At 42.7% G+C, this 25,501-nt stretch overlaps 1 protein-coding gene across 2 annotated transcripts in view; it reads left to right on the top strand.

Moving 5' to 3' along the window:
• Nucleotides 1–9,263, top strand: part of LOC143301599 (uncharacterized) — a 38,816-nt gene extending 29,553 nt beyond the window's left edge. For both annotated transcript variants that reach the window (XM_076615991.1, XM_076615992.1), the window contains exons 3-5: nt 811–3,662; nt 4,457–4,585; nt 5,463–9,263. In XM_076615991.1, coding sequence (XP_076472106.1) covers nt 811–3,662; nt 4,457–4,585; nt 5,463–5,651 — 3,170 coding nt within the window. In that variant the 3' untranslated portion in view covers nt 5,652–9,263. The remainder of the gene's footprint in view (nt 1–810; nt 3,663–4,456; nt 4,586–5,462) is intronic.
• Nucleotides 9,264–25,501: the final 16,238 nt, after the last annotated feature.

The following is a 25,501-nucleotide window of genomic DNA, read 5'->3' as shown; positions in this document are numbered from 1 at the left end:
TCATGTCAACATGGTTGTTTTGTGTACACACTCATATTTGATTTTTCTATGCATCCACATTGGTTTTGCCAGTAGCTTAAGTCATGCCCGCATTTCCTTACAGAAGCTTTTTTCAACTTTCATTCTTAAACAGAATCAGTCCTTGTATTTTGCATAGATCTGCTTTATTCACCTGACTAGAAATAAATTATTGATTATACAACTGGGCATAGAATGTATACGCATTAGGGAGAAAAAAAAGGAAACTGAATCGGTCTTTGAATTCTGAAGCTGTTGGTGAACACAAAGAGCACCAAGAACGATTATTCCCAGACAGAGTGAAAGCTTGAAAAGGATTAAGAGACGCCTTTGTGAACAGCAAAAGAATGGTGGAAATTTTAGACGCATTTACAATACTGTTATCTGCAGCACAAGGTGTAAGCAAAACAAACATACTTTGTCTGTAGGAGAGACATGATTAGGCAAAATGTGCAGGCAAAATGAGCATCAGTGAAATGTGCATAGGTGAAACATAGTGCTCCTGTGTGGAGTTAAAATGTTGGCCTACCATGCTCAGTAATTGTCTAGGTTAGATGCATAAGAATGTAGCGCTATGTTTAGCATGAAAGTTGAGAGGAGCTGTACAGTACTCTTGATAGTGATTCTGTGACAGAGGATAGTTTGGAAAATTTTGTTGTGATTTCATGTTTCTTATTACTTATGATTCCATGTAATTGAAATGGAAGAAAAAAAGTGCCTATGTACGTTATTTAAACAATGAAACTAAGTTAACAAAACTTAAATTTATTTTTTATTGAATTGTTCTTTCAGACGATGATGCATCCGACGTGCTGCAGCTGTCTGCGGATGATGTGGAGAAATGGGATGAGGACTCCCACAGCAAAAAGAGGGAGAGGGCTGAGGGGGGAAGGAGCGATGACTCCTCCTCACTCAGGGAGAAACTTTCAAACAGAGACCCAGTTCCCCAGTCGCAGTCTAGTCCCAGTTGCCACAGGAGAAACAGTGATGACGACAGTCATTCAGCTCCAGTGATGGAAGTGAGTAGCGACAAGGAAGAAAACGACAACTCCAAGAACCGTCAGGATAATGGCAAATTGGAGAACGGAGAAGAGAACTCCAATGAAGATGGAGAAGAAGATGGCATCGATATCATGGAGACGAGTGTTGATCTGGATGATAAAGATGATAATGCCACTCCAGGTCTTACCTCTGTGGAGACTTCTTCGAAGGGGAGTCCAGCTCTAGGGGTGACACGGGTGATCCAGAGAGGTGGTGGGGAGAAAGATGGTGGGGAGGGGGACTCCAAAACGTTGCAAGCTAATGACGACGATGATAGTGATGATGATGTACAGATTATAGAGGTCCCTCCTCAGGAACCTATCGATACTCTCATAGTGGATGATGATGATGACGACGATATTGTGCCAAGCAGCAGTGTGACTTCTAAAGCTCCTGTGTCAGAGTCTTCGAGGACTTCTAAAAAGAAACGTACTGTTGAACAGGATGGCCATGATTTACGCATTGTTATACGTGATGAGCGTCGAGAGAAAGAGGACTCTGACAGACACCATCGGCGCCATGAGAAAGAGCGCAGGGATGAAAGACGATCAGATTCTCATCGACGATCTGAATCTGACAGAAAGTCTTCAGACCGTTCCTCTCGAAGGCGACATCACCGGTCTCGCAGTCATTCCAGAGAACGGAGGCGAAAACGGTCAAGGTCAAGGTCGTATTCTCGTGAACGAACATCACGTCGGAGGCGTCACAGAGACAGGTCCAGGGACAAGTCTGCAGACAGAGAGAGATCATCCCACAGAAAGAGGCGTCGAGATCGCAGTCGTGAGCGCCGTCGCAGAAGTCACTCGAGGTCTCGCAGTCCAAAACGCAGCAGGGAAGACAGCTGGGACAAAGAGAACCGTGATGAACGAGAGTCTGCTGAACACAGCAGAAGTAAGAAACGATGCTATCACCGGGATGACGACAAAGGCAGAGAGTCCCCTGAAAAGGAGAAGAGCAGCAGCAAACAGGATTCACCTCTGCCAGAGCCTCAGAAAAGCAGCCAGAAACAGTCACAGTCATGGAAACCCAGTGACACCTTGCTGGAGGATCCGTCTGACTCGCCCTCAACATTGCAATCTGCTGGTGGGGGGAAATCTGACAATGAAAGTGAAGGGAGTGTGGAAGAGGTCATGCAGAACAGTCCACTCAGAGATAACAAATCAGACCATCAAGGGGTGGAGGTGGTGTGTGAGAAAGCAGCAGAAGTAATACCCGTGGATATTCCAGTTCCTGAACCGCAAGACATCCCGATTCCCAAACCTGAGGATATCCCGATCCCAGAGACAGAGAATATTCCTGTGCCGCAGCCTCTGAACATACCTGTCCCACAGCCTGTGCTAGTGCCTGAACTGGCACCTGTTCCAGTAGTGCTGCAGCCACACCCCTTCTTTGAGAACCCTCCACTCCCCCCGGTGCCAGAAGAGGAGCCCATGGAGAACCCCCCAGAACCCCCACCTCTACCCCCCAGGTGGCCAGAAGTGTTGCCGTCGAAAGGGGAAGGGTTGCTGCCCACACCTATCCGGCGGAAGGCAGCACTGGAAGAGGCTGCGGCTGTCTATGACCCCGCCCACCCAACAGACGATGATGGTGAAAGGTTCATGTATCCCGGGATGCCCAACTCGGCACACCCGCCCCCTGCACACCCACCCCCAGAGATGATGGGGGGGCCTCCACCCCCACCACGGTTGATGGGTGAGGGGCCCTTCGTTGTTCCTGCCCCTGGGGAAGGAGGATTGCTAGGGCCCCCACCACAGCGCATCCCCATGCAGCCTGTGAGGTTTGGCCACCCTCCCCGCCCAATGATGGTGAACCATGTGGTGATGGATCGCCCCCCCTTCAGCAACGGCCCTTTCCCCCCCAGTCAGCCCCCGGGGCCACCCATGCCCCCAAGGTTCCGCATGGAGATGGGGGGTCCTCCGGGGAGCGTCATGCCGCCACAGTTTGGTCAGGGCATGCCCCCACCTGGCCCCCCGCACCCTCCACCCCAGGGTTTCCCCCCAGGGCAAATGAAGGAGAGGTTTGAGGACGGTCCGCCATTCCCTGTGTCAGCTCACTCGGGCATGCCACCGGACATGGGCAACATGGGTCCTCCCCCACCGGGCCCTCTCCCCCCGCCGGACATGCACATGATGTCACACCCTCCCCCCCAAGACATGGTGGCCATGCAGGATGGCACCATTGGGGGTGAGGACAAAACAATGGCTGGCCTGGTGGTGGCCCCTAACATGCTCTCCGTCATGAACAATGACCACCACCACCACCACCACGGCAGCAAGAAGGATGGTGGGGAACTGGGCTCTGTGTTCAAAGTCCCCCTCCCACCTGGAGAGCACCACACCAAGTCTCCCTCCAACCAGTTCCACATGGATGGTGCTGACCTGTCTGAAGACTCCACAGAGGTGATGGACATGGACATGTCACCCCTGGAGGAGGAGTGTGAGCTGCAGCTGACCACCCCACCAGAGGGGAAAGAGGCAGAGAAGAGGTTGAAACCTCTGGTTGCCATTGACCTTAAAGCCATCAGCAACGCCATCAAGAAGCTGGCATCTGCAGCAACAGATGATGTGCCTGCTTCTGCTGTGGAACTGACCAATAAAGAGAAAGTAAGAGCAATAGAAATATGTCTTTAACTGAATAAAAAAGAAAGGAAAAAAAAGAAAAAGATGGATGCTGAGGTGTAGAATATCACAGAACTTGAACTGAGAGGTTAGTCACTAGAATTAGAAACTGGAGTGTTGATAAGTTAGTAGAATTATAAACTGGGGTGTAGGATCTATCACAGAACTTGAAGTGGGAGGTTAGTTATAGAATTAGAAACAGCTGCCACTAGTTGAAACTAAAATGTCAGTGGTAAGAAAGAAGTTGGGTTTTGTTTTGTTTTTTGTCCAAAAAGGTATAGGGGTTGAGTTGAGTGGTTTTGTTTGTGTATTTTTTCAGCAGCACTGGTAACTGGTCTTTTTGTGACATAAGTGACAGGAGGGAGATTGATCCTAGCATTTGTCTAGAGATCAGTTTGAATATGGTGTTGAGTACAGACACATTATAAACATTGAGACAGTTGATTTTGAATTTGGAAATGCTGTTAGTATTGTTTGATAGTCACTGTTGTCAGACTATGACCATCAGAAAAACCGTGGAGGCAACTGCTGTCCTGACTGGGCTAGAATTCAGTTATAGTTGAGAGTGTCTTGCCCAAGTTAATCCCCACTTTCTTAACCAACAGGGCTATAAGACATATCGCTTTAGGATGGTCCCCAAAAGCCAACTAGCCCTCAAGAGCCAGGCAATCTTAGTTTGAGAGTCATAGTCCTTCACAAAAGACAAAGCTGTAAATGAATTCCAATGGTTGCCAGCCAGCATTCTGGAAACACACATAGTGATGTTTTTGTTGTTGCAGTACATGAAGAAGCTCCATCTCCAGGAGCGGGTGGTGGATGAGGTGAAGCAGGCACTGCGTCCCTTCTACAGTCACAAGAAGATTGACAAGGAAGAGTACAAGACAATCCTGAGGAAGGCAGTCCCAAAGGTGAAAAGCATGCTTGTTTTTTTACCTTGATATTGGTACCAGTCTGCTGTAGTGTGAAGATTGCATTGTCAGTCATATTTTGAACCCAACAAACAACAGTAGCTGTCTGTCTGTTGTTACCCATTGTCCAGAAATAATGAAGAAAAAGAGAAGAAAATAAGTTCTGATTCTCACAGATTCATAAAATTGAGTGTCTGGATGCATGAACTTGTTATGGCCAGTAGAATGTAGCGAAACATACATAGACTGAACAGAAAGTAAAAGCAGAAGTGGCAAAAATGCCTTTTACATTTTTTGATTCATGCTTTTGGTTTTTCATTAAGAATATCGAGAACTCCGTTATAGTTACTATGATCATGATTATTTAGTACTGTTACTTGATGCATGGAGCCATTATTAATATTATTCATTTCAATTTATGTGCAGTTCATTGTGCCATTAGCAAGTTGGTAGCTGAAACTTATATTCAGTCTAGTGTATTGGAGACAAAAGCAAGTTTGTTCTTGTTGTTGAAATTTTGTTTTCTATCTAATTTACCATTGTCAGAGGTGAACATTTGTTGGAATTGTTGGAAATTTAACCATCTGTCAAGCTCACCAGAGCCAAAAGATTAAAAAAACAAATTCAAACTATAATGTTTAGTTGGAATTAAAAAAAAGAAGAAGTGTATTTGCATTTAATTGACAGTCCGATTTGTACTTGGTAGCAGAAGAAATACCTCTTGGTCCCAAACCAACCCTGTTCACCTTTATTCAAATCTCTAAAGTATTGACTTCAATTTTTCTTCTTACTTTAGCTTAATGTCTTTTGAATAGTAAAGCTAGATGATCACATCCATTTAACAGACCATGTGTGTGTGTGTGTGTCCTTGCCACAGGTGTGCCATAGCAGGAGTGGAGACATCAACCCCCAGAAAATCCAGCAGTTGGTAGAAGGCTATGTCAGCAAGTTTCAGAAGCAGCGCCAGTTCACTGAGCAGAAAGTCAAACCCCCTCCAGTAAAACCTGCAGCGCCACCAAAGGAGAAGGGCAAAGCTAACGGAGAGAGAACCAAGCCCGCTAGATAATGATGATCACAAAGGTCTCCACAACCACAGACATGTACAGAACTTTGCCGCTGTGAATTATTGATAGTGATTGTGATGATTTAGGATGTTGCTTTGATGATGACAGTGATGATAATGATGACTTAGTGTGTGCATGTAATGTTGAGATACATCGACTGTATCAATACTGAATACATGATTGTGCAAAACGGTACTGCCTTCTGTAAAGTTTTGAATGTTTTTGTTTCTCTCTCTTTTTTTTTGGTCTGCAATGAACAAGACAAATTTATTATTCATTGACAAAAATGAGTGTGATTTGTTACTTCAGTGTGTGAATGGCGTTGTTTGTACTTTCATCTTTTTTGTACGTGTGGAATTAGATGTTCGGAATAGGAAGAGAGTAAACCATTTACAAGATACTCACAGACTGAACAGAGAAAGAAAGAGAGAGAGAGAGAGGGAGGATGGAAATGTTAATGACTGTAGATTTATTCACTCAACTGATGACCTCTTTCTCAGAGACTGTCTCTTTCTCTGGAAGATCCAATCTATGTCTCTTTTTCCCTGCTTGACTGAATTTGTGAGACAGTCTCTGTCTTTGTTTCTTTGAGACTATCAGTGTGTGTTTCTCTGTGAGACTCAAATTGTATCTTTTTCTCTGTGAGACTCAGCTGTGTCTTTTTCTCTCTTTCTGTCTGTGAGACTAATCTGTGTCTTTTTCTGTCTTCCTTTGTAAGACTGTCTTTTTCTCTTTGAGACTAAATATGTGTGTCTTTCTTTATGTCTGTGTCTCTTTTTCTGTTCTGTCACACACAGTTCCACACCCACCAATAACACATGTACAACCCTACCCTGACATGCTCACACACACACACACACACACACACACACACACACACCCTTCCTCACGCACACACACAAGTTTCTGAAAGCCATGGTTATTGATATGCTGCGTTGTAAATGAATCTTGTCATCTGCGCCCGCAATCATTCTAGTGTGGTGGTGTCCAATTGTCTGCCTCACTCTCTTTTACTCTTCTTTGCCTTTCCATCTCTTCCTGTCTTACCAGAATGCCCCATTTGGTGTCATATTCTGTAACATGTCAAACTGGTACCAACTACTTGAACTAGGCCTGTGGGTTTGCTCTGTTGGCCAAATATTGTGGCTGATGCAGTATTAAGACTCCTCAGCCAGGCCCATCATCTGCCCAGCCAGTCAGCACAATTCCTTGCTGTAGCACTGGATAGTCTTTCCTTTGGCCAAACTGGGATTCTACAAGCCCACTAGGTTTTAGCATTATCTCACCTTTTGGTTTTTTTTTTTTTTAAGGTCATGGTTATTAATGTGTTGCGTTACAAATGCCCATGTGTTGTCCTAGTGTCTGCCTTACTCTCCTTTACCCTCCTTATCACACCCCTGCTGTTTCCCTCCAACCCCCACGCCCCATTCACTCCCCCTCAGTCAGCTGTCTTTTTGTGTTCCTCCCCTTCCTTGTTGTCTCTCATTGCTGCAACACATCACTGCTGTCAGTGCACAAAGTTAAGGTGCTGTGGACTGTTTAACTCTCATTGAGCCCTGCACCCAAAGATTGCTCTGGTGTCAGAATTCATCTCATTAAAATGTTTTTTGTGTTCCTGCATATGCATAAACCGCAAGTAAAGGGAACTTACTTCTACAGTCTTTTTGGATGTGTCCACAGTAATTTTGGGGAAAATCGGAAGATGTTTTCTTGCATTTTTTCTGCATCAACATGGCACGGAAGCCTGCCAAGGCTGTTAGCTCCCCAGAGTTAAATTGGTTAAGGTAAACAGAAAAGAATCTCAAAACAGATCCATCATCATCTGAAAATTACAGGAACTGTTGCCATTGGCGTTTCCTATTCTGTCTGTCTGCTGTTGTGTTGCTTTTCTGTTTTTAGTTGTCTCTTCTTGTTTTTCTGTTTGTCTATTGATAAATCATTTATCCGCCCACTGATGAGTATTCAGCCCTGACAGACACGCACAATTCTCTGTAACTTTTGTCTATAACTCTAAGGTCATCATGAAGAAAAAAAATGACACAACACACACTTTTTATTTTTATATTTTTATAAAGAGAACATGGTTAGGAACATGAGGGAAATGGAAGCCTCTACTTTTTATATATGTTTTTCTTTAGATTTTTTAAAAATGTATTAGTATTCAAAATAAGTGGTTTACCTGGAGGACATGATGACGGCAGGTCCAAATGAATGGCACTTACAGATTATCACTGTTATTGTGTTAAAGTTAGTGCTCTTGAAATGTTTTCCATGTACCGAGTCAATCCTAGCTCCCACCCACTAACCTCTCTTAGTTTCCCTGCTTCCCCCCTTCACCACAGAAATTGACTTGTAGTTCCACTACAAACACTTGTTTCCACTTGGAAACGATGATGTATGTAGCAGGCTAGTTCACTTGCACCCTCAACCTGGGCTGCTGTTGGTCTCAGTAAAGGCATTTAGCCACACAGATTTGAAAAATTATTATTCATCACCAGACTTCAACGGCTGTGATTAGACATTTGTCATTCTCAGGAGATATGGAGTTTTGCCCTGAGTGATGATTGTAACAGTGTCAGATGTGGTTGGGCATGCCAACACAGGAGTGGCAGTCTATGCTGTAATCTAAATTGTAGTCAGAATTAAAGAATGAAACAACACCACTGGACCGTAGCATGCTACAATCTGACAGCGTAAATGTATTTCGCTCAGATGGGGAAGTTGATGAAAACAGTCCTCATATTATGAAATATAAATGATGCAGAAAAAGCCATTGTTTACCATCCCAGGTAATGCATTTGCACGCATACAAGACCTTGCCTTTGCGCACAGATTTAATTTCTCCCATACACAAGCATATTATTAAGAATTTTTTTTCTGCTCTGGTCACAAGTATAAGTTGATAAACTGTGTACAATATACATCTTGCACTTGATGCACATTAGGACCTCACAACCACAAAGAATGTGGCTGTGTGTTTTTATGGTCAGTGTTTATTTTCAGTGTTCGTGTATCAAAAGCTGCATGTTCTGGTTAAAATACTGCAGACAGTGGCAACACACACCCACACATTCATAACATGATGCACAGTAGTAGTGTTTGTAGAATCAGGACACAGATGAGCTGTAAAGCATTTTAAAAGTCCCTTTCTGTTTGATAGAATAACATTGTGAAGTATGATCAAGGTTCAGTACTCAGTTTGCCAAGTTTTTACATGTCTGAACTTTCAGTGAATGGAGAGATTTTGAGGAAATGTGCTGATCATTCTTGGTTGCTTGATGTGAAATACACTCCTATAACAGACGAGTATACAAAGTAGGGGGGGGAAATAAGTTGGTGTACAGCGGCAATATGCTGGTAATTACGTTTCCTGGGGTAAGCCGCCCAAATCTCATACAGTCGCATGCATTTGTGATGAGAAAGTGGTTGGAAACGATTCTCTGATCAGAAGAAAAGAAATAAAAATAGGCCATACACAAGATGTGCACATGCTGTGGCTGTTGAGTTTTATCCAACCTTTACCAACTGAGGCATCCTCCAGCTTTGTGGAAGTTGGTAGGATGAATGCATTAATGAATTGAATCATTCTGTTGAAACGACAAGGTACGTCATAACAGACGCAACGCAAGAATGAAGTGTGTCTTTGTGTTAACATGGCAAGGTATGTCATCACAAAAACAATGCAGCAGTGAAGTGCATCTGTGTTGACATGACAAGGTATGTCATGACATAAAGACGCTCCACAGTAGTGAAGTGTGTCTTTGTGTTAACATGACAAGGTATGTCATCACAAAGACGATGCAGCAGTGAAGTACATCTGTGCTGACATGACAAGGTACGTCATGACATAAAGATGCTCCACAGTAGTGAAGTGTGTCTGTGTTGACATGACAAGGTACGTCATGACATAAAGATGCTCCACAGTAGTGAAGTGTGTCTGTGTTGATATGACAAAGTATGTCATGACAAAGACACAATGCAGCAGTGAAGTGCGTCTTTGTTGACATGACAAGGTACGTCATGACATAAAGATGCTCCGCAGTAGTGAAGTGGGTCATTCTGTTAACATGACAAAGTATGTCATGACATACAAACGCAATGCGGTAGTGAAGTACGTCTTTGTGTTGGCATGACAACGTATGTCGTCATATAAAGATGCTCCGCAATAGTTAATTGGGTCATTCTGTTGGCATGACAAGGTATGTCATGACATACATAGGCAATGCAGTTATGAAGTGCGTTTGTGTGTTGACATGACAGTGATGCAGTTCAGGAGTGAAGTGTGTCACTGTGTTGACACGACTAAAGTATGTCATAACAGTGACACGGTACAGTAGTGAAGTACATCATTGTGTTAACAAAGTTTATTATGATACAGTGGTGCAACACAATAGTGAAGTGCATCATTGTGTTGGCATGACATGAAACATCATGACAGAGTGATGCAAGATATATACAGCTTGTTTGTTTAAAAATTCATTCCGAAAGAAAAGAAAAACGGATTGTTCTCCTGACTTTTACAAGACGTGATGCTTATTGCTTCTGTCTGACCTTGAACTGGTTGTAAACCAACAACAAACAATATTCTCTTGAAACAAAAAGTGGCACAAGGGGAAACTGTCAACTAAAAAAAAAAAAAAAAAAAAAGTTAATTAATTTTTGTTTGCTATTTCTTTTGTATGGATGCCTGTGGGCATTATTCAAGGTTTATAATCTGTGTCAAGAACAGTTTGTTTCAGAAGTCCTGTTTATTTTGGGGGCGTTGGAGGGGGGTGGGGAGTTCCTCAAGCAGAAATTAAGAGGAACTATTGTAAAAATGGCTCTGTTTTGCATTCCTTTTCCAACGTTTTTGTCCCCAGTTTCCTGTTCCAAAGTGATTTCAAATGATGGAACTGAGATCTGCCACGTGAATATGAAGGAAGATTTTGAAGAAAAAGATTACACACACATAGAATGCATGTGCCATACATTACTTTTTACTGCCTGTTCTAAGAAACCTAGCACACAGGGCAGGAATGAAGAACTGCCACCCTTGCCTGTTGTGGGCCAGTATCTGAGTGGTACCTGAGGGTGCCAATGTTGAAAAAAGCCAGATAACTTAGCCGCTAGTTAACAGGTCATCTGCCAAACCTTTTACACCTAGTGACTACAAAAATTAGTGATCACTTGAATATAAAGAGCACTTTATTCTTCATGCTGTCAAAGGTTTGATTGCATGAGTTTATGAACAAGTTTTATTTAAATTCAGTTGGCTAAAATTAACTCCTCCTTTTAACTAGCATTGTTGATATTAACTCATTCAGTACGGCCAGTCCTCTCTTCTCCTCTATTATTATTGACCCCTTGACTGCTGCTGATGGAGTATGCTCAGTCAGTGAAGGCTGTCACCTCACTGTGATAAAACTGAGCCAGCTTGTCAGGATGTCAGTCACCAGTCTTCATTCTGACTTCTTCCTCTGGGGACTGTGTTCATGTTTGTTTGGCAGAATCAACTACACCACTTAAAAAGAACGCAAAAAGTAGTAAGTGCTCTTTAGATTCATGCCACACTGATCTCATTTCACCAAGGTTCAGCAGTTCAGGGGTTGATTAGTTAACTCACTCAGTACGGCCAGTCCTCTCTTCTCCTCTACACAGACCCCTTGGATGTCCAGTGGGTGTCTGAATGACCCAAACCTTAGCTTCCGTCGTCAGAATTGTGGTATTCTTTGTCAACATTCACCTCTTCAGTATAAGAGCCTTCCACTTGCAATATTTTGATGATGGTAATTGGGGTGAAACGCTGTTAACGTCGTCTCTTTCGCCGTTCGTATGGAAAGAGTTAAACAATCTCAGACATCATTAAACTCAATTTTCATGAGAAACGGATATCTCAGTTAAGGACTGAAAGTTCCATGTTCATTTCAGTTCAGACTAAAAGTTCATATCGTTTAGAACTTGTATTTAGTTTGTAATTGAGTTATTGCTGTGACCAGTGCGTAGGGATAATGTGTAGGTCAGGCATCTGCTGCTTTATTTTTTTTATGCAGATGTGTATTATACACAGTTAAGTCTGCACACTTTGTCACTTTATTGAAAATGGAGCTTTTGATAATTTCAGTTCATCAGGTTTTACATCTGATGTGTTACTTTCACCAAAACACTGGCAGGCTCAGACTGTATGAGAGAAGAAAAGAGTGTGTGCAACTGCATGTATTGTGTGCTTTCATGTGCCTGTGCACAAAATCGCTACTGCTTATGGTCAGTCCTAAAAAATGGAAGTGAATTGTTGAAAAAGAGTAAGTTGCAGGGGAAAAAAATACTGACAAAAAAAAGTAAATATAAACATGCTTGGTATAGATGTTTTGTAAAGATTTGGTTTTTAAGCAAGAGCATATATGCTTTTATTTGTTTGTTTCTTCTGTTTCTTTTATTATTACTATTTGTTTAAAGTAATCCATTCAGCAAAGAAAACCTTAATTTTGAAATGATATTTTGAGACAATTTCTTCATGGGTCATATTTTCATTGAAAAGAAGTTGCGTTGTTTCCAGTTTCTCTTCATTTTGAAGTAAAGTCTGACTGCTGCTTTAGAAATGTTTTCTTGTTGACTTGAAGCTCATACAGTGCTGTACAACTGGGAAAGTTTCAGAAAGATAAAATGGTAAAAGAAGAAAACAACAAAAATGATATATATGAAAAAGTTCAAGAAGTGAGATTTTAAAATTGTTACATATTCCTACTAATATATGCCTTTTGCTAGTTAAGGGATTTGGTTAACAACCCCCCCTGCCACCCCCCTCCACACCCCCCTAACCCTCCAAGAAACCTGAAACTGGGAAAAATCCCAAACAGTAAGGAAACTATGTTTCAAGATTAACCCCTTTACTGCTGCTGATGAGGTGAAGACTGTCAGCCCACTGTGATAGAATTAAGCTGGCACCTCAAGATATCAATCTGTCACAATTCTTTATTTGGATTTCTTCTTTTGGCATTGCTTTTGTTGAAGCAAAATTGTTTACGCCACTTAAAAGTTCACAAAAAAGCAGTACTTGAGCATAAGATTCGTGCCACACTGATCACATTTATTTTCACCAAGGTTTAGCAGTGAAGGGGTTGATATTCCCAGACATTACTCACACAACTGCATGCCTTTATCAGTTTTGCAGTCACTTGTTTTGATTTGAAGGTTAGTGGTGGAAGAAACTCGAGTGACTGAAAATTTGGACAAACCTGAGTTGATCGTTAAACATGTCCATTGGAGAGATGGTTGTGTGTTGTCTATTTCTGATAGGTTGAAATATAGAGCAGTGGTCGGAGAGGTATATTTGGAAAGTGAGGTGCATTGCTGATTTGTTTGATCATGCATTGTTTAGTTTGCTGTGTGAAAAAAAAAGAAGTCATCATTGTCTCATGGTGATCTGCTGTGATTTGGAATGAGTGTACAAACTACAATATGGCTCTCTCTCTCTCCACCCCCTGTCTGCTTATATATTGTTAGTTTATCTACTCCTGTTTCTCAGTCTGTTTCCATCAATCTCTCTGTTTCTCTCTCTCTCAGACACTTTCTCTCTTGCTTACTTTATGCCCATGGATTTGCATGATGGCTGCATCATAAACAATTTATCCACATCTATATCTATCTATCTGTTTATCTCTCTCACTATATATATACACACACAACCTTAATCCTTTAACTTTGCTCTTCCCTCCATCCATTCAGACTGGGCTCGCCACAACATACATGTTGTGTTTGTCTGATAAAACTGTCTCTTGTAGATGGTGTTGTTCATCATTATTTCTTAATAATGCTCTCACCCACCAGATTGTTAATGTGGACATATTTTTGTGAAATATAAGTCTATGTGAAGCACTTCATGTACAAACCATATGTATGAGTGGATTGCATGAACAATAGAAATGCTGTGCATTTTTTTGGGGGGGGAAAAATCAGTGATGTGATCAGTCTCTGAAAAGAATTAAGTAGAAATGCTTACATTGTTTGTCCATTATAGATATATAATTATATATATATATACGTATGTGTGTATTGTTATTAAGAAGACTTTATGATGATGGACGGTTAGCCACGATGACTGAATAAAATCTGTTGATGTTTGAACAGTGGTCACAGACTTTGTTGTGGTGATTACTGGCAACTAGTTGCTGTTGTGTGAATAACTGGCTGCACTTGCATTGGAGTGCATGTGCCTGTACTTTGATTGTGAGTTGGAAAAAGGATAGAATTGAAGTCACATTAGTAGAATGTGAGTGAAATTCCCTGTGTGTTGTAGAGAAAAAGAGATAGACTGATTGGCTGTTTGTGTGTATGTGTGTGCGTGTGCGTGTGTACTGTATATTACCATGTGTGTGAATTTCATGGGCAATGCACAAGCTAAGACATGGCATTTTTATGACAATGGAGTAAATGTAGAAAGTGAAATCACCTTCCACCCTGCACCCCAGTCCCCTCCCTGCACAACCCAACAGACACCCTCATCGCATACTAGGAGACAACCATCTTGTGAGGGGGAAAATACATCCAACTTGATTGTATCATGAAGTATTTGTATATATTTTACTGACAATAATGCCAACTATGCACTGGGCTTTGGGAAAGGTGGATGGATGTCTTCCAGTGCTCAAAATCCGCGCTTGGAATTACAAATTGCATTAGCTGGAAAGTCTGGGACATGGTAGACTTCTTCCTGGGCAGTGTGTGAAACAAGAGGGTTTGTCCAGTTAGAAAATTGTATACAAAACAAACAAGGTCAGCAGAAAACTATTTGCTTGTCTTGCTCCAGATTCTATATTGAACCAGTAAGAACTTGAACCAAAGAAAAATTGCCTGTATGAAAAGTATGGGGTGTCTTCTTGATTCATGAACATGGGAAGGGACAGCAAATCTGTTGCCATAAAGTGAAATCATTGTTTTTGAAAAAAAAAAAAAAAAAAAAATTACCCGTTAGACATGTCAAGCCTTTGACCCATTAGACACATCAAGGTTTTTTTGTTTTCTTTTTGCCTTAAACCCTTGATGAAGCTCTTTTTAAATGCAGGAGACATGGCAAGGGTTTTTTTTTCTTCTCTTTTTCATACATAAGGGAAATGATGACAAAGCTTCTGAGACATGACAAAGCTTTTTTTTCACGCATGAGACATGAAAAGGCTTTTTTTTTTTCACCTGTGAAACATGACAAAGCTTTTTTTTTTTCACCCATGAGACTTAACAAGTTTCCTTTTCTTAACCTATGAAACACAAAAAGATTTGTTTTTTTTTTCAAGTATGTAACATGACAGAAGACATGACTAGGCTTTTAAAAAACAAACAAACAACCACCAAAAAAACAAAACAAAACCAAACCCAGGAGACATAACAAGGCTTTAAAAAAAAAGAAAAAGATTCTGCTAACCTATATGCCATGTGTTTCATATTTTGCAAAAGATTCTGCTAACCTATATGCCATGTGTTTCATATTTTGCAAAAGATTCTGCTAACCTATATGCCATGTGTTTCATATTTTGCAAAAGATTCTGCTAACCTATATGCCATGTGTTTCATATTTGGAAATCTTTTTGTTTCAGATTCCTCCCATCTGCCTAGAAATACATTGGTTGTCAGCACCACAGCACAACCACACACCACCACAACACAGGTTCCTTCCAACACCCAGACTTGAGTGATTCCCTGCCCCCCCACACCTGCCATCTCCCCAGATAATGGAAGGAATCGCAGCCTATGCTGACGATGAAGGGTCCAACCCCAGTACAAACGAGGATGGCAGCAGCAATGAACTTGAAGAGGGTCAGGTGGAAGATTCTGGCTCTCTGGAAAAGGCCCCTGTGATGGACGCAGTGGATGACAACGCTGAGGACGGGTACGCTGGCCAGGGGGGCTGGGAAGGGGTGACCAAATATGGTCGTGGAGGTCAGCAGCGCTTCAATGAGGACTCTGAAGGAAAGAGTGCAGAGGGAGAAGAAGGAGAGCTGAGCATGACCTCGGGAACAGCTGTGGAAGCTTCTTCGGAGGAAGTGGGCAACGAGGAAGAAAACAGCAGAACAACAGCAGAGAAACGCTTCAAGAGGAACGGTAAGGTATTAGCAGAAGGGCAAGGGGCAGCAGAGGAAGAAGAAGATGAAGACGAACAGGAGGCAGGAGAGCGTCCATTGCCGCAGGCAGTGACAACGCCGTTCTCTCTGGCCAGCTTCCTGTCCAGCATGGCACCGCAGATCACGGAAGAAGAGGGTCCACCCTCCCAGGAAAGAGGGGATGATGCCGACACGGAGTTTGCCTACATCAACGGGACCTACGCCCGTGTGGCCAAAACCAAAGTGGACATTAGCGACCTGGACCGACGACTGGACGACCTGCGGCAACAGCGCAAGGAGGAGATAGGGCTGCTGAAGATGTACGGCTTGGACGATCGGAATGACAGAGGGGGGGACAGAGGAGGGGGAAGAGGCGGTGACAGAAACTCAAATCAAGGAAGAGACCGGGACAGGGATCACGACGACAGTCGGCGGCGCTCTCGCAGCCGGTCAAGAGACAGGGACCGCGACAGACGGCGCTCGAAGTCACGGGACAGGCGAAGGTCAAGGTCTCGAGAGCGGCGGCGATCGCGGTCCCGAGAGCGGTCCAGCAGACGTGACAGGGAGTCCCCGGACAGGAGTCGTGGGAGGGATGACAAAGACCGGTACGGTCGAGACAAGGACAGGTTTGGCCGGGACAGAGACGACAAAGACAGGTACGGTCGAGAGAAAGATAAATTTGGGCGTGAGAAAGATCGCTTCGGACGAGATCGGCCAGACCCCAGTCGAGAGAGAGATCGGGAAGATCGGAGAGAAGACAGGGAGTTTGGGCGCTCAAGGTCGCCCCGTAATGATCGGCGTGACAGCAACAGGGATCGGCATTTGGGTGGACGGGGGCAGCAAGAATTCCCAGACATCGATAAAATGAGGAACGAAAGGCAGGAACAGCCACCAGCATTCAGAGAAGGCAGGGGGGCAGGAGGAGGAGGTGGGAGTGGAGGGGAGGGACCGTACCTTCCTCCAGACACCAGACAGGAAGGCGGCTTCTCCTCTGGCAGCCAGGACTTCTACCCCTCCCAGCAGCAGCAGCAGCAACAGCCGCCCCTGCTTCCCTCACACCCCCTGCCAGTCCCGCCCCCGGACTCCTTCCCGCAGGGTCCCTTCTCAGGCCCTCCCCCCACCGGGGGATTCAACCAGCCCCCGCCCCCTCTGGACCCCTTCTGCTCCATCCCCCCTCCTCCCCAGCCCTGGATGGGGCCCGGGGGCTTTCAGCAGCAGCAGCCCCCTCCTCCTCTCCCGCCCCACCTCCTGGGGAGTGGAGGTTACAGCCAGCCCCCACCCCCCTTGCCCCCGGCCGCTCTCAACCCCATGAACAATGGAGACATAAACACGCTGAAGCAGAACCTGTCCTTGCTGACCGGGGCTGTGTCCGACGCTGGCTCAGGGTCTCCGGGCATGGTGGGCAGCGCTCAGGGCTACCAGAGTGCCGTGGGTCCCGACCCTTCCCAGCTGCCCCTGGTGGCAGGGATGGGGATAGGGGAGAGGTTCCCTTCTGCCTGCAACGTGGACGCCGGCAGCTCAGACATGGGGAGTATGAACGATGATGATCCCATGGACTTGGATCTGCCATCCGACTCTGGGTGTACTGATGTGAGTTGTCTTTTGCTTGGGGTGGTTTTGTTTTGTTTCGGGATGGTGCGTTTCTTTGTCAGGGTTTTGGTGTTGGCTCGTGCTTAATGTTCATCATGGATGTATTTTTGTGTGTGTACACAAGGCTGAGCACATGTGTGTGTCACTGTGTGTGTTTGGGGGAGGGAGATGGGGAGGGGGGATGAGGGGAGGGGGGGTTTGAGGGGTGGGGGGGAGGAGGAGGAGTGATGTGAATATGTGTTTGTGCATATGTGTACAGATACATGTGTGTGTGTGTGTGCACATATTTTTGCACATTTGTGTGTGTATGGGGAGGGGGAACGTGAATATTTGTTTGTGTACATTTGTACACCTGTGTGTGTGTGTGTGCATATCTGTGTGTGTGCACATGTTTTTGTATGTGTGTGTGTCACTGTAGTGCGTGAGTGGGGATGGAGAAGAAGTGGTGTGAAATGACAGAGTTTGTGCTTGTATGTATGCAGTGTGTATATAGATTTTCCTTATTACTAACCAATTCTCTTTGTTATTAACAAATTATGTGTCACTGCTTTTTAAATATTAGGTTACTAAATTCATAGACAGTACAATCATTTCTTCACTAACTTCTTTGCTGGTAGGTGGGTCCCCTATATGTGTACATGTGTATGTGTGTTTATGTTTCATCTTCACTGCAGTGGGGATTCATTTGATTTACAGTCTAGTCTTTTGTGAATATTGCATTATTCTTTTGTCACAACAAATTTCTCTGTGTAAAATTTGGGCTGCTCTCCCCTGCAATATGATAAATGCAACGTGTCAGTGTGTGTGTGTTTACAGGATTTCCAGAGTCGTGTTGTAGCGGAGGTGAAGAATGCCATACGTCCCTTCTTCACCAACAGGCAGATTTCAAAAGACGAGTACAAAGAAATTCTCAAGAAATGTGTTCCAAAGGTAATCCACTTAGTTTTGCCTTTCTTCTATTATATTTCTTTCTCTCTTTTTTCTTCCTATTGAACATTTTTTGTTTGCTTTTCCCCCCTTTTTTTCACAGTTGGAATTTCTTCTTTTTATCCGTGTTTTTGCTTTTGTTTTTTCAAAGATTGAACATAATGTTTGATTTAATCATTGACTGGAAATATCTACCAGATTTAGAAAGGACAGATTTGCAAGAAATGCTTGCAAAACAATGTAAGGGAGTTACATACTTGTGCTCATGTAATTTTCACTTTCTTATTAAAAAACAACAAAAAACAAAACAAAACAAAAAAAAAACCCTCCAGGTTCGTGAATTGGTGAAAATGAAACCTGGTGTTGAGATGGTTTTTCTGGCTTCCCAGCTGAGGGACCTGCAGGTGTCTTAACCCTTTCAGCACTGGAAAATGTTATGAGCACCTGTAGGTGTCTTAACCTTTTCAGCACAACCAGAATACAGCCTGTGCAACATATCCTGCCTGCCAGGTTTTTGCTCAGGAGCAGTAATTTTGAGATGATTTAAAAACTAGAATAGGCAGTTCAGGTAGATCACTCACATATTGTGTCATCTGTTGGTGTGCATAATGATCATTACAAATAACATTGCCAAGATCAAAAACATTGTATACATCTTGCTGAGTTGTCATATTGGATATTCTAGCAATGATCAGAGACAAAACTTGCACAAAAAACAACAAAATACCTCAGACTTCTTCAGTAAGTGACCTGAAGTTTATCAAGAATTGAGTCGTTTCTTCGTTGTTTATACTGAGATGCGGGAGGAAGGTGGCAGAATGATTATGACGCTTTTCTACCAACACATTGTCTGTGAGGGTCTTGGCTCGATTCCTGGTCTGAACCTTTTAATCCCAAGTTTGTCTGGAAAATCAAACTGATTGTCTAGCCATTCAGATGAGATGAAAAACTGACGTCCCATGTGCAGCAGGCACTTGGCACACAGAAATAGAACCCATAGCAACAGAAGGGTTGTCCACTGGCAAAATTCTGTAGAAGAAATCCACTGATAGATACACAAACATGTATGCACTCAAGGACTGACTAAGCTCTTTGGGTTATGCTGCTGGGCGGGCATTTGCCTAGCAGATGTGGTGTAGCGTATATGGATTTGTCTGAATGCAGTGATGCCTGCTTGAGAAACTGAATCTGAATCTGGGTTGAAAGGTGGAACAATCAACTTGATGAATGGTGACTGGACATCCGAGCAGTGCTCAAATCTATAACTATACACAATGGAGTCCTTAGAGCACTCAGGCATTGTGCATATACTGAAGATAATTTAAACCATTTTTCTTTTAATATCCATGTGAAGTGTCCCAAAATCTCTCTCTGCATTTTGATAGGTTATGGAAACGTGAACCCCTGATGCACCAACATAGAAAATGGAGGATGGGTCTCAAGATTATGCACAATACAGACAAAAAAAACAAGATGAATGATTGAACTTTGGGGAAGAATGGGGAAGAAGGAACTGGTTGCCAATTGATCTGGTATCACAGTGGATTCTGACATGTTGTTTTGAACATTTCATGTTGTGGAAATGTGTTTGATGAAGAGACTTTTGACTTCAGTCAGTAAAACTTTGAACAGCCCTTACTCATTCCAAAGATAACAAATTTTAGAATGTTTCCTTTTTTTTTATGGTGAGTTTGTAAACCAGTCTTGTGCACTTATTCACTGGTTGTTCAGTTCTGTTCTGTGTTCATGCAAAGCTATTACATTGCTTTAGGTATGGCACCAGCCAGTAATGTGTGTGTGTGTGTGTGTGTGTGTGTGTGTGTGTGCGCCCTCTGAGTGTGTGCACATGCTTTTGTGTGTGTGTATACATGTGTGCGTGCACACATGTGCATGTGCTTGCGCACACTAGAGATTCACATGCAGTCCTTCATGCCTACAGTGTTAGTGTGTTTTTCGCAGGTGACAAACAGCGGGGAGATCAACCCGAAGAAGATCAGCAACCTGGTTGGGGCATATGTGAAGAAGATGAAAAGCAGACCCAAATAGACATCCCCCCAGCCAGGTCACCACAGCGTGGACCCTGTTCCATGTGCTTTGTTCTTAGTGTTGCAATTCTTTCTTCAGCTCCCCTGCTGCTGTGTGGGGGGTTACATCCACAGTTCAGTTTGATCAATGGGCCTTTGGCCGTCGCTTGTTTTTGATCACCAGTTGGACAGTGACATGTTCAGATGACTGTTGTATTATCCATGTGTGTGTGTGTGTGCGTGTGCGTTTGTAGTGTGTGATTGATGTGCTTTCCACACACACCAGGCGAGAAAGTTCCACTGCTTATTTCTGTTGAAGATTTTCATTGAAAGAGAATGAAGGTGGTGTTCTGGTGTAAGGAATCTAAAGTATTATTGACCCCTTGACTGCTGCTGATGGAGTATGCTCAGTCAGTGAAGGCTGTCACCTCACTGTGATAAAACTGAGCCAGCTTGTCAGGATGTCAGTCACCAGTCTTCATTCTGACTTCTTCTTCCTCTGGGGACTGTGTTCATGTTTGTTTGGCAGAATCAACTACACCACTTAAAAAGAACGCAAAAAGTAGTAAGTGCTCTTTAGATTCATGCCACACTGATCTCATTTCACCAAGGTTCAGCAGTTCAGGGGTTGATTAGTTAACTCACTCAGTACGGCCAGTCCTCTCTTCTCCTCTACACAGACCCCTCGGATGTCCAGTGGGTGTCTGAATGACCTAACCTTTAGCTTCCGTCGTCAGAACTGTGGTATTCTTTGTCGACATTCACCTCTTCAGTATAAGAGCGTTCCGCTTGCAATCTTTTGATGATGGTAATTGGGATGAAATGCTGTTAACGTCGTCTCTTTCGCCGTTCGTATGGAGAGAGTTAACCATGCACACACACACACACACACACACACAAAGTCTTGAGTATCAGTAAATGAAGTAGCGGTACTTCACATTAGTTGGCCTTTGGGAACCATCCCCAATGCCGACTGTCCTAAAACCCTCTTGGCCGAGAGAGTGGGGATGTACTTGGGCAAGACTCTCTCCACTATAATCAAATTCTAGCCCAAATAGTCGGAACAGCAGCTGTCTCCTCTATTGTTCTGATGGTCATAGTCGGACACAACTGACTATCATATATATATATATACACACACACTTTACATAGCTCTAACTCTGAGCAGAAAAGATTTATGTTTAGCTCTGAAGAAAAAACAGTCTGCCATGTTTACACCAAAACGGTGTCGGTCAGTTTCTGATTATTTTCTTGGCCTTTTTTTCTTTTCTTTTTTCTCTCCAACTTGCTGTGCACGAATTGATCAAGTCTTAAGTTCTGGAAGTTTCATGACATGGTATTCGATTGTGAATCTACTGTTAACAGAATGCAGAAATACAAACGCAGCATGCCTGCACAAACACACATGAGCACACACAGACACTCAAGCTCACAATCATCATGATGGCATGACACAGACAAGGGAGTTATGTGTGAAAAGTTGTATGTGAAGTCTGTTCATGTTCAGTGTTCCTAGAGCCATGTTTTCTTGATCTGTTTTTCATCCATGAGAATATTTTCTAAGACTTGTTAAACATTGAAACTGAAGAAAACAGAAAGTGTTGAGGTAAATATTGAAAATTTTGGCATTGCATTTGTGTTTTTAATGTGCTTTGTTTGTGCTTTTTGATACAACATTTCAGTGTTTTTTCAAACATTGTTTTTTTTTAATTTTTTTTTTATTTATTTATTTTTTTTATAATTTATTGATTTTAATTGATTGAAAAAATGTCTGTATTACCTGTCTTCCTAATCCTTGGTTTCTGTTCACTCTTCAGTTTTTGAAATTTATCAATGCAGTGGAAAGAAAGAAAACAGCATTACAGTTTGATATCAGTTCAGCTGAACATTCCACATTGAGTTATGTTGTGCTTGCAGCTTCAGGATAAAAAAAAAGCTTGCATTATGTAATTATTATTCAAAGAATGGAATTATCAAAGAATGTGGAGGTGCCATTGCAGTTTCTTTTTGGCTTTGGACTCCTGGTCCCTGATCCATAGTTCACCAGGCATCAGGATTGGAAGTCCCATTTCAACAGGCGCAATAGCCGAGTGGTTAAAGCGTTGGACTGTCAATCTGAGGGTCCCGGGTTCAAATCACGGTGACGGCGCCTGGTGGGTGAAGGGTGGAGATTTTTATGATCTCCCAGGTCGACATATGTGCAGACCTGCTAGTGCCTGAACCCCCTTCGTGTGTATATGCAAGCAGAAGATCAAATACGCACGTTAAAGATCCTGTAATCCATGTCAGTGTTTGGTGGGTTATGGAAACAAGAACATACCCAGCATGCACACCCCCGAAAACGGAGTATGGCTGCCTACATGGCGGGGTAAAAACGGTCATACACGTAAAAGCCTACTCGTGTACATACGAGTGAACGTGGGAGTTGCAGCCCTCGAACGCAGAAGAAGAAGAAGTCCCATTTCGGCATGGTCTTGTCTTCAGGGAAAGGCACTCACTCACTCACTCACTCATTCCCTCGACCGCTGGCGTTGTTGAGGGGACATGAGGAAGATGTCATAGCTCGCCACGCCGTTCTGTCGGCAGCTGTCGTGAGGAGATCTGGCATCGTCATTTTGGTCCATTCCTTGATGTTGTCGGACCAGCTCTTTCTCTGCCGCCCCCGTCTGCGCCCTCCCTCTACAGTCCCTTGCAGGATGGTTTTGGAGAGGATGTTATGTCGTATGACCTGACCAAACCATACCATCTTCCGTCGTTTGACAGTCGCCAACAGTGGTTCTTGGGGCCCAACAAGGTTGTTGACCAGGTTCCGCACATAGTCATTGGTCTTGTGCTCCTTGTAGGAGATGTGTAGTAGTCTGCTTGAGCAGGGAAAGGCACTTTACTCCAGTTTACTTCACTCCACCCTGGCGTGAATGGATACCTAACTTCTGTTGGGGAAGGTTAAAACGGAGAAAGGAGAGTGTTGGGCTCTGTCTCCTTATGCTGAGTTTTAGACTTTAGACAAAGTGGATATTAATTTCCTGCCACAGTGATCATAAAAGGCAATGAGACCATTAACCTTAACCTTCTAAAATAATAAAACAAGAAGCGTGTGTTTACTCTTTATTATGATAACAAAACATGCATATGTTTGCATGTATGCATAACAAGCAATTTCACAGACACACACAAAAGAAATACTTTCTATCTCAGAATAGGTAAGTTTTCCCCTTTTAGTAATTCTTCTCTTTTTTTTTCTCACTTCCCTGTGTTACTGTGAGTGTGCTGTTTTTGTGTATAGAATAATAATAAAAAGATAGTGGGAGTTGTTTGGTGAGTTGGAGGAAACAGTATGGATGTTGGGTGGAATCAGAGATGAAGATTTTATATAAGTCGATAAACACAGTTAAAGAAAATTACTTAATAGACTTTCAAAAGACAAAGTCATTGATTTGAAAAATAAAATAACTGATAATTAATATGAAAAGTAAGAAACATCAGCATTTCAAGTGACTGAAGATGACACACTTTCATGCATGTGAGGTTTTGTTAACTCAAAACTAATATGCCAGGAACATTTTTTTTGATGATCTGCTGAACTGTAACATCACCAAAAGAAATGCACTTGATATTTTAACTGTGTGTAGTCCCACAAACACAGAAAAGGAAGAATATTCTTATAGTGGACAGAAGACAACATGGAAGAGAGAAAAGATAAGCTGCAAAAGGTCTTGTGTGATCAAGAAACTCCCACAACATCAGGTCTTATTGATACATTTACTATAATGTTACATTCACTGTGATAAACACGGAACTTTCAACAGGTTGTTGATTTTTCAGAGTGAAAATGCTCACAAAGTATTTCTTCACAGGAGTTAACTTGTGTTTGCATGCCGGGCAGGGGCCAGTAGTGTTCATGTTTATTTCTCCATTTGTTTTTTTGCTCCTTGTGGAGGGTTGGTATGGCTTCCACCTCTGTCTGTTCATTCTGCAGTCTTCCTTTTTTTAAAAAATTTTCTGCATTGCTGGGGTGGTTTGCGTGAGCAAACTTAGCAGCGTTAAGTTTGCTTGTCATTAAGAATATTCCCAACTAAGCTCTAAATTCCATATACTTAAGAGCGTTCTTAACTCTAAGTAAACTTAGCGCCGCAAAGATCGCCCCATGCAACCTGGCCCTGTACCTTTCATCTACAGATTTCACAAAACGTTAAGGACCACTTTCATAAAATGCAGGTTTGTTTTGACAAAATGTTAAAACATTGAGAGATGATGATTCAGGTTTATGCAAGGAGCATACAGTCTACCTTCAGTTTCTCACTGAATACATAACTGGCTGTTTTCAGGCGCATGTGCACCATGAACAGTTTGAAAAATGCGTTTGAGTCATGTCTCAGTCAAAACTGTACTGTTATAAAAGATAGCTGCACATGCAAGAATACACCTGGGGATGAGTGGTGCTCCTTATACTGGCTGCACACTCTGCTCTTTGTTGAAAATTCAGCGTTATTTCACCAAGCCCCAGAGAGAAAATTGCAAATTGCTAAGTGGCTCTTAAATGCTTTTTTTTTTTTTTTTTTTTAACCGTGTTTTTTTTTTTGTCCTACAAAGCCTTGAATATTTTTTGTCTTTTTCTGGGCTTGATAATTTGGCGCTCTTTCTAAGATGTATTCTTTTTTTGCACCTAGGATGTGTGCCATGTGTATGTATGTGCAGTGTCTGCATGTGTGAGTGAGTGTGTGTGAGTGAGTGTGTGCATGTAAAGTACACATGTCTAACTAAATTGCCGTTGTTCTTGTTTTTGGATATGATTTTGAATTTAGGTTTTCAGTTTTTTATTTAATAAACTGTGTGCTGGCCCTTACCCCCCCTCCACCCCACACCACCCCAGCCCCCTGCAAAATATTCCTCTTGACCCAGGAACACGTGGTAAAAAAGATGTAATCCTTTCTTGAATTTAAAATCTACCAGCATACTAGGATTTCCTTTCGACTGAAATTTACTGACAGAATTAGGATAACAACAGTGGGCATTGTAAAGAAAGTACAGAATTTTATGACCACGTCACCTTTGAGCTGCAAGTATGAATGTATGTGTCATTGAGTTTACAATTCAGCAGTTTACTGGGGGTTTTTGTTTTGTTTTTTGTTGTTGTTTTTATGGTTGTTGTTGTTTTTTTTTTTTTTTTACTGAAATCTAGTGACAGCTTTAGGAAATGAGAGCTGGTATTGTAACGAAAGTACATAATTCTAAGACCACATCACA

Source organism: Babylonia areolata, chromosome 27 (assembly GCF_041734735.1).
Source record: "Babylonia areolata isolate BAREFJ2019XMU chromosome 27, ASM4173473v1, whole genome shotgun sequence".
Lineage (NCBI taxonomy): Eukaryota > Metazoa > Mollusca > Gastropoda > Neogastropoda > Buccinidae > Babylonia > Babylonia areolata.
This window is presented reverse-complemented; position numbering and strand designations above follow the sequence as displayed.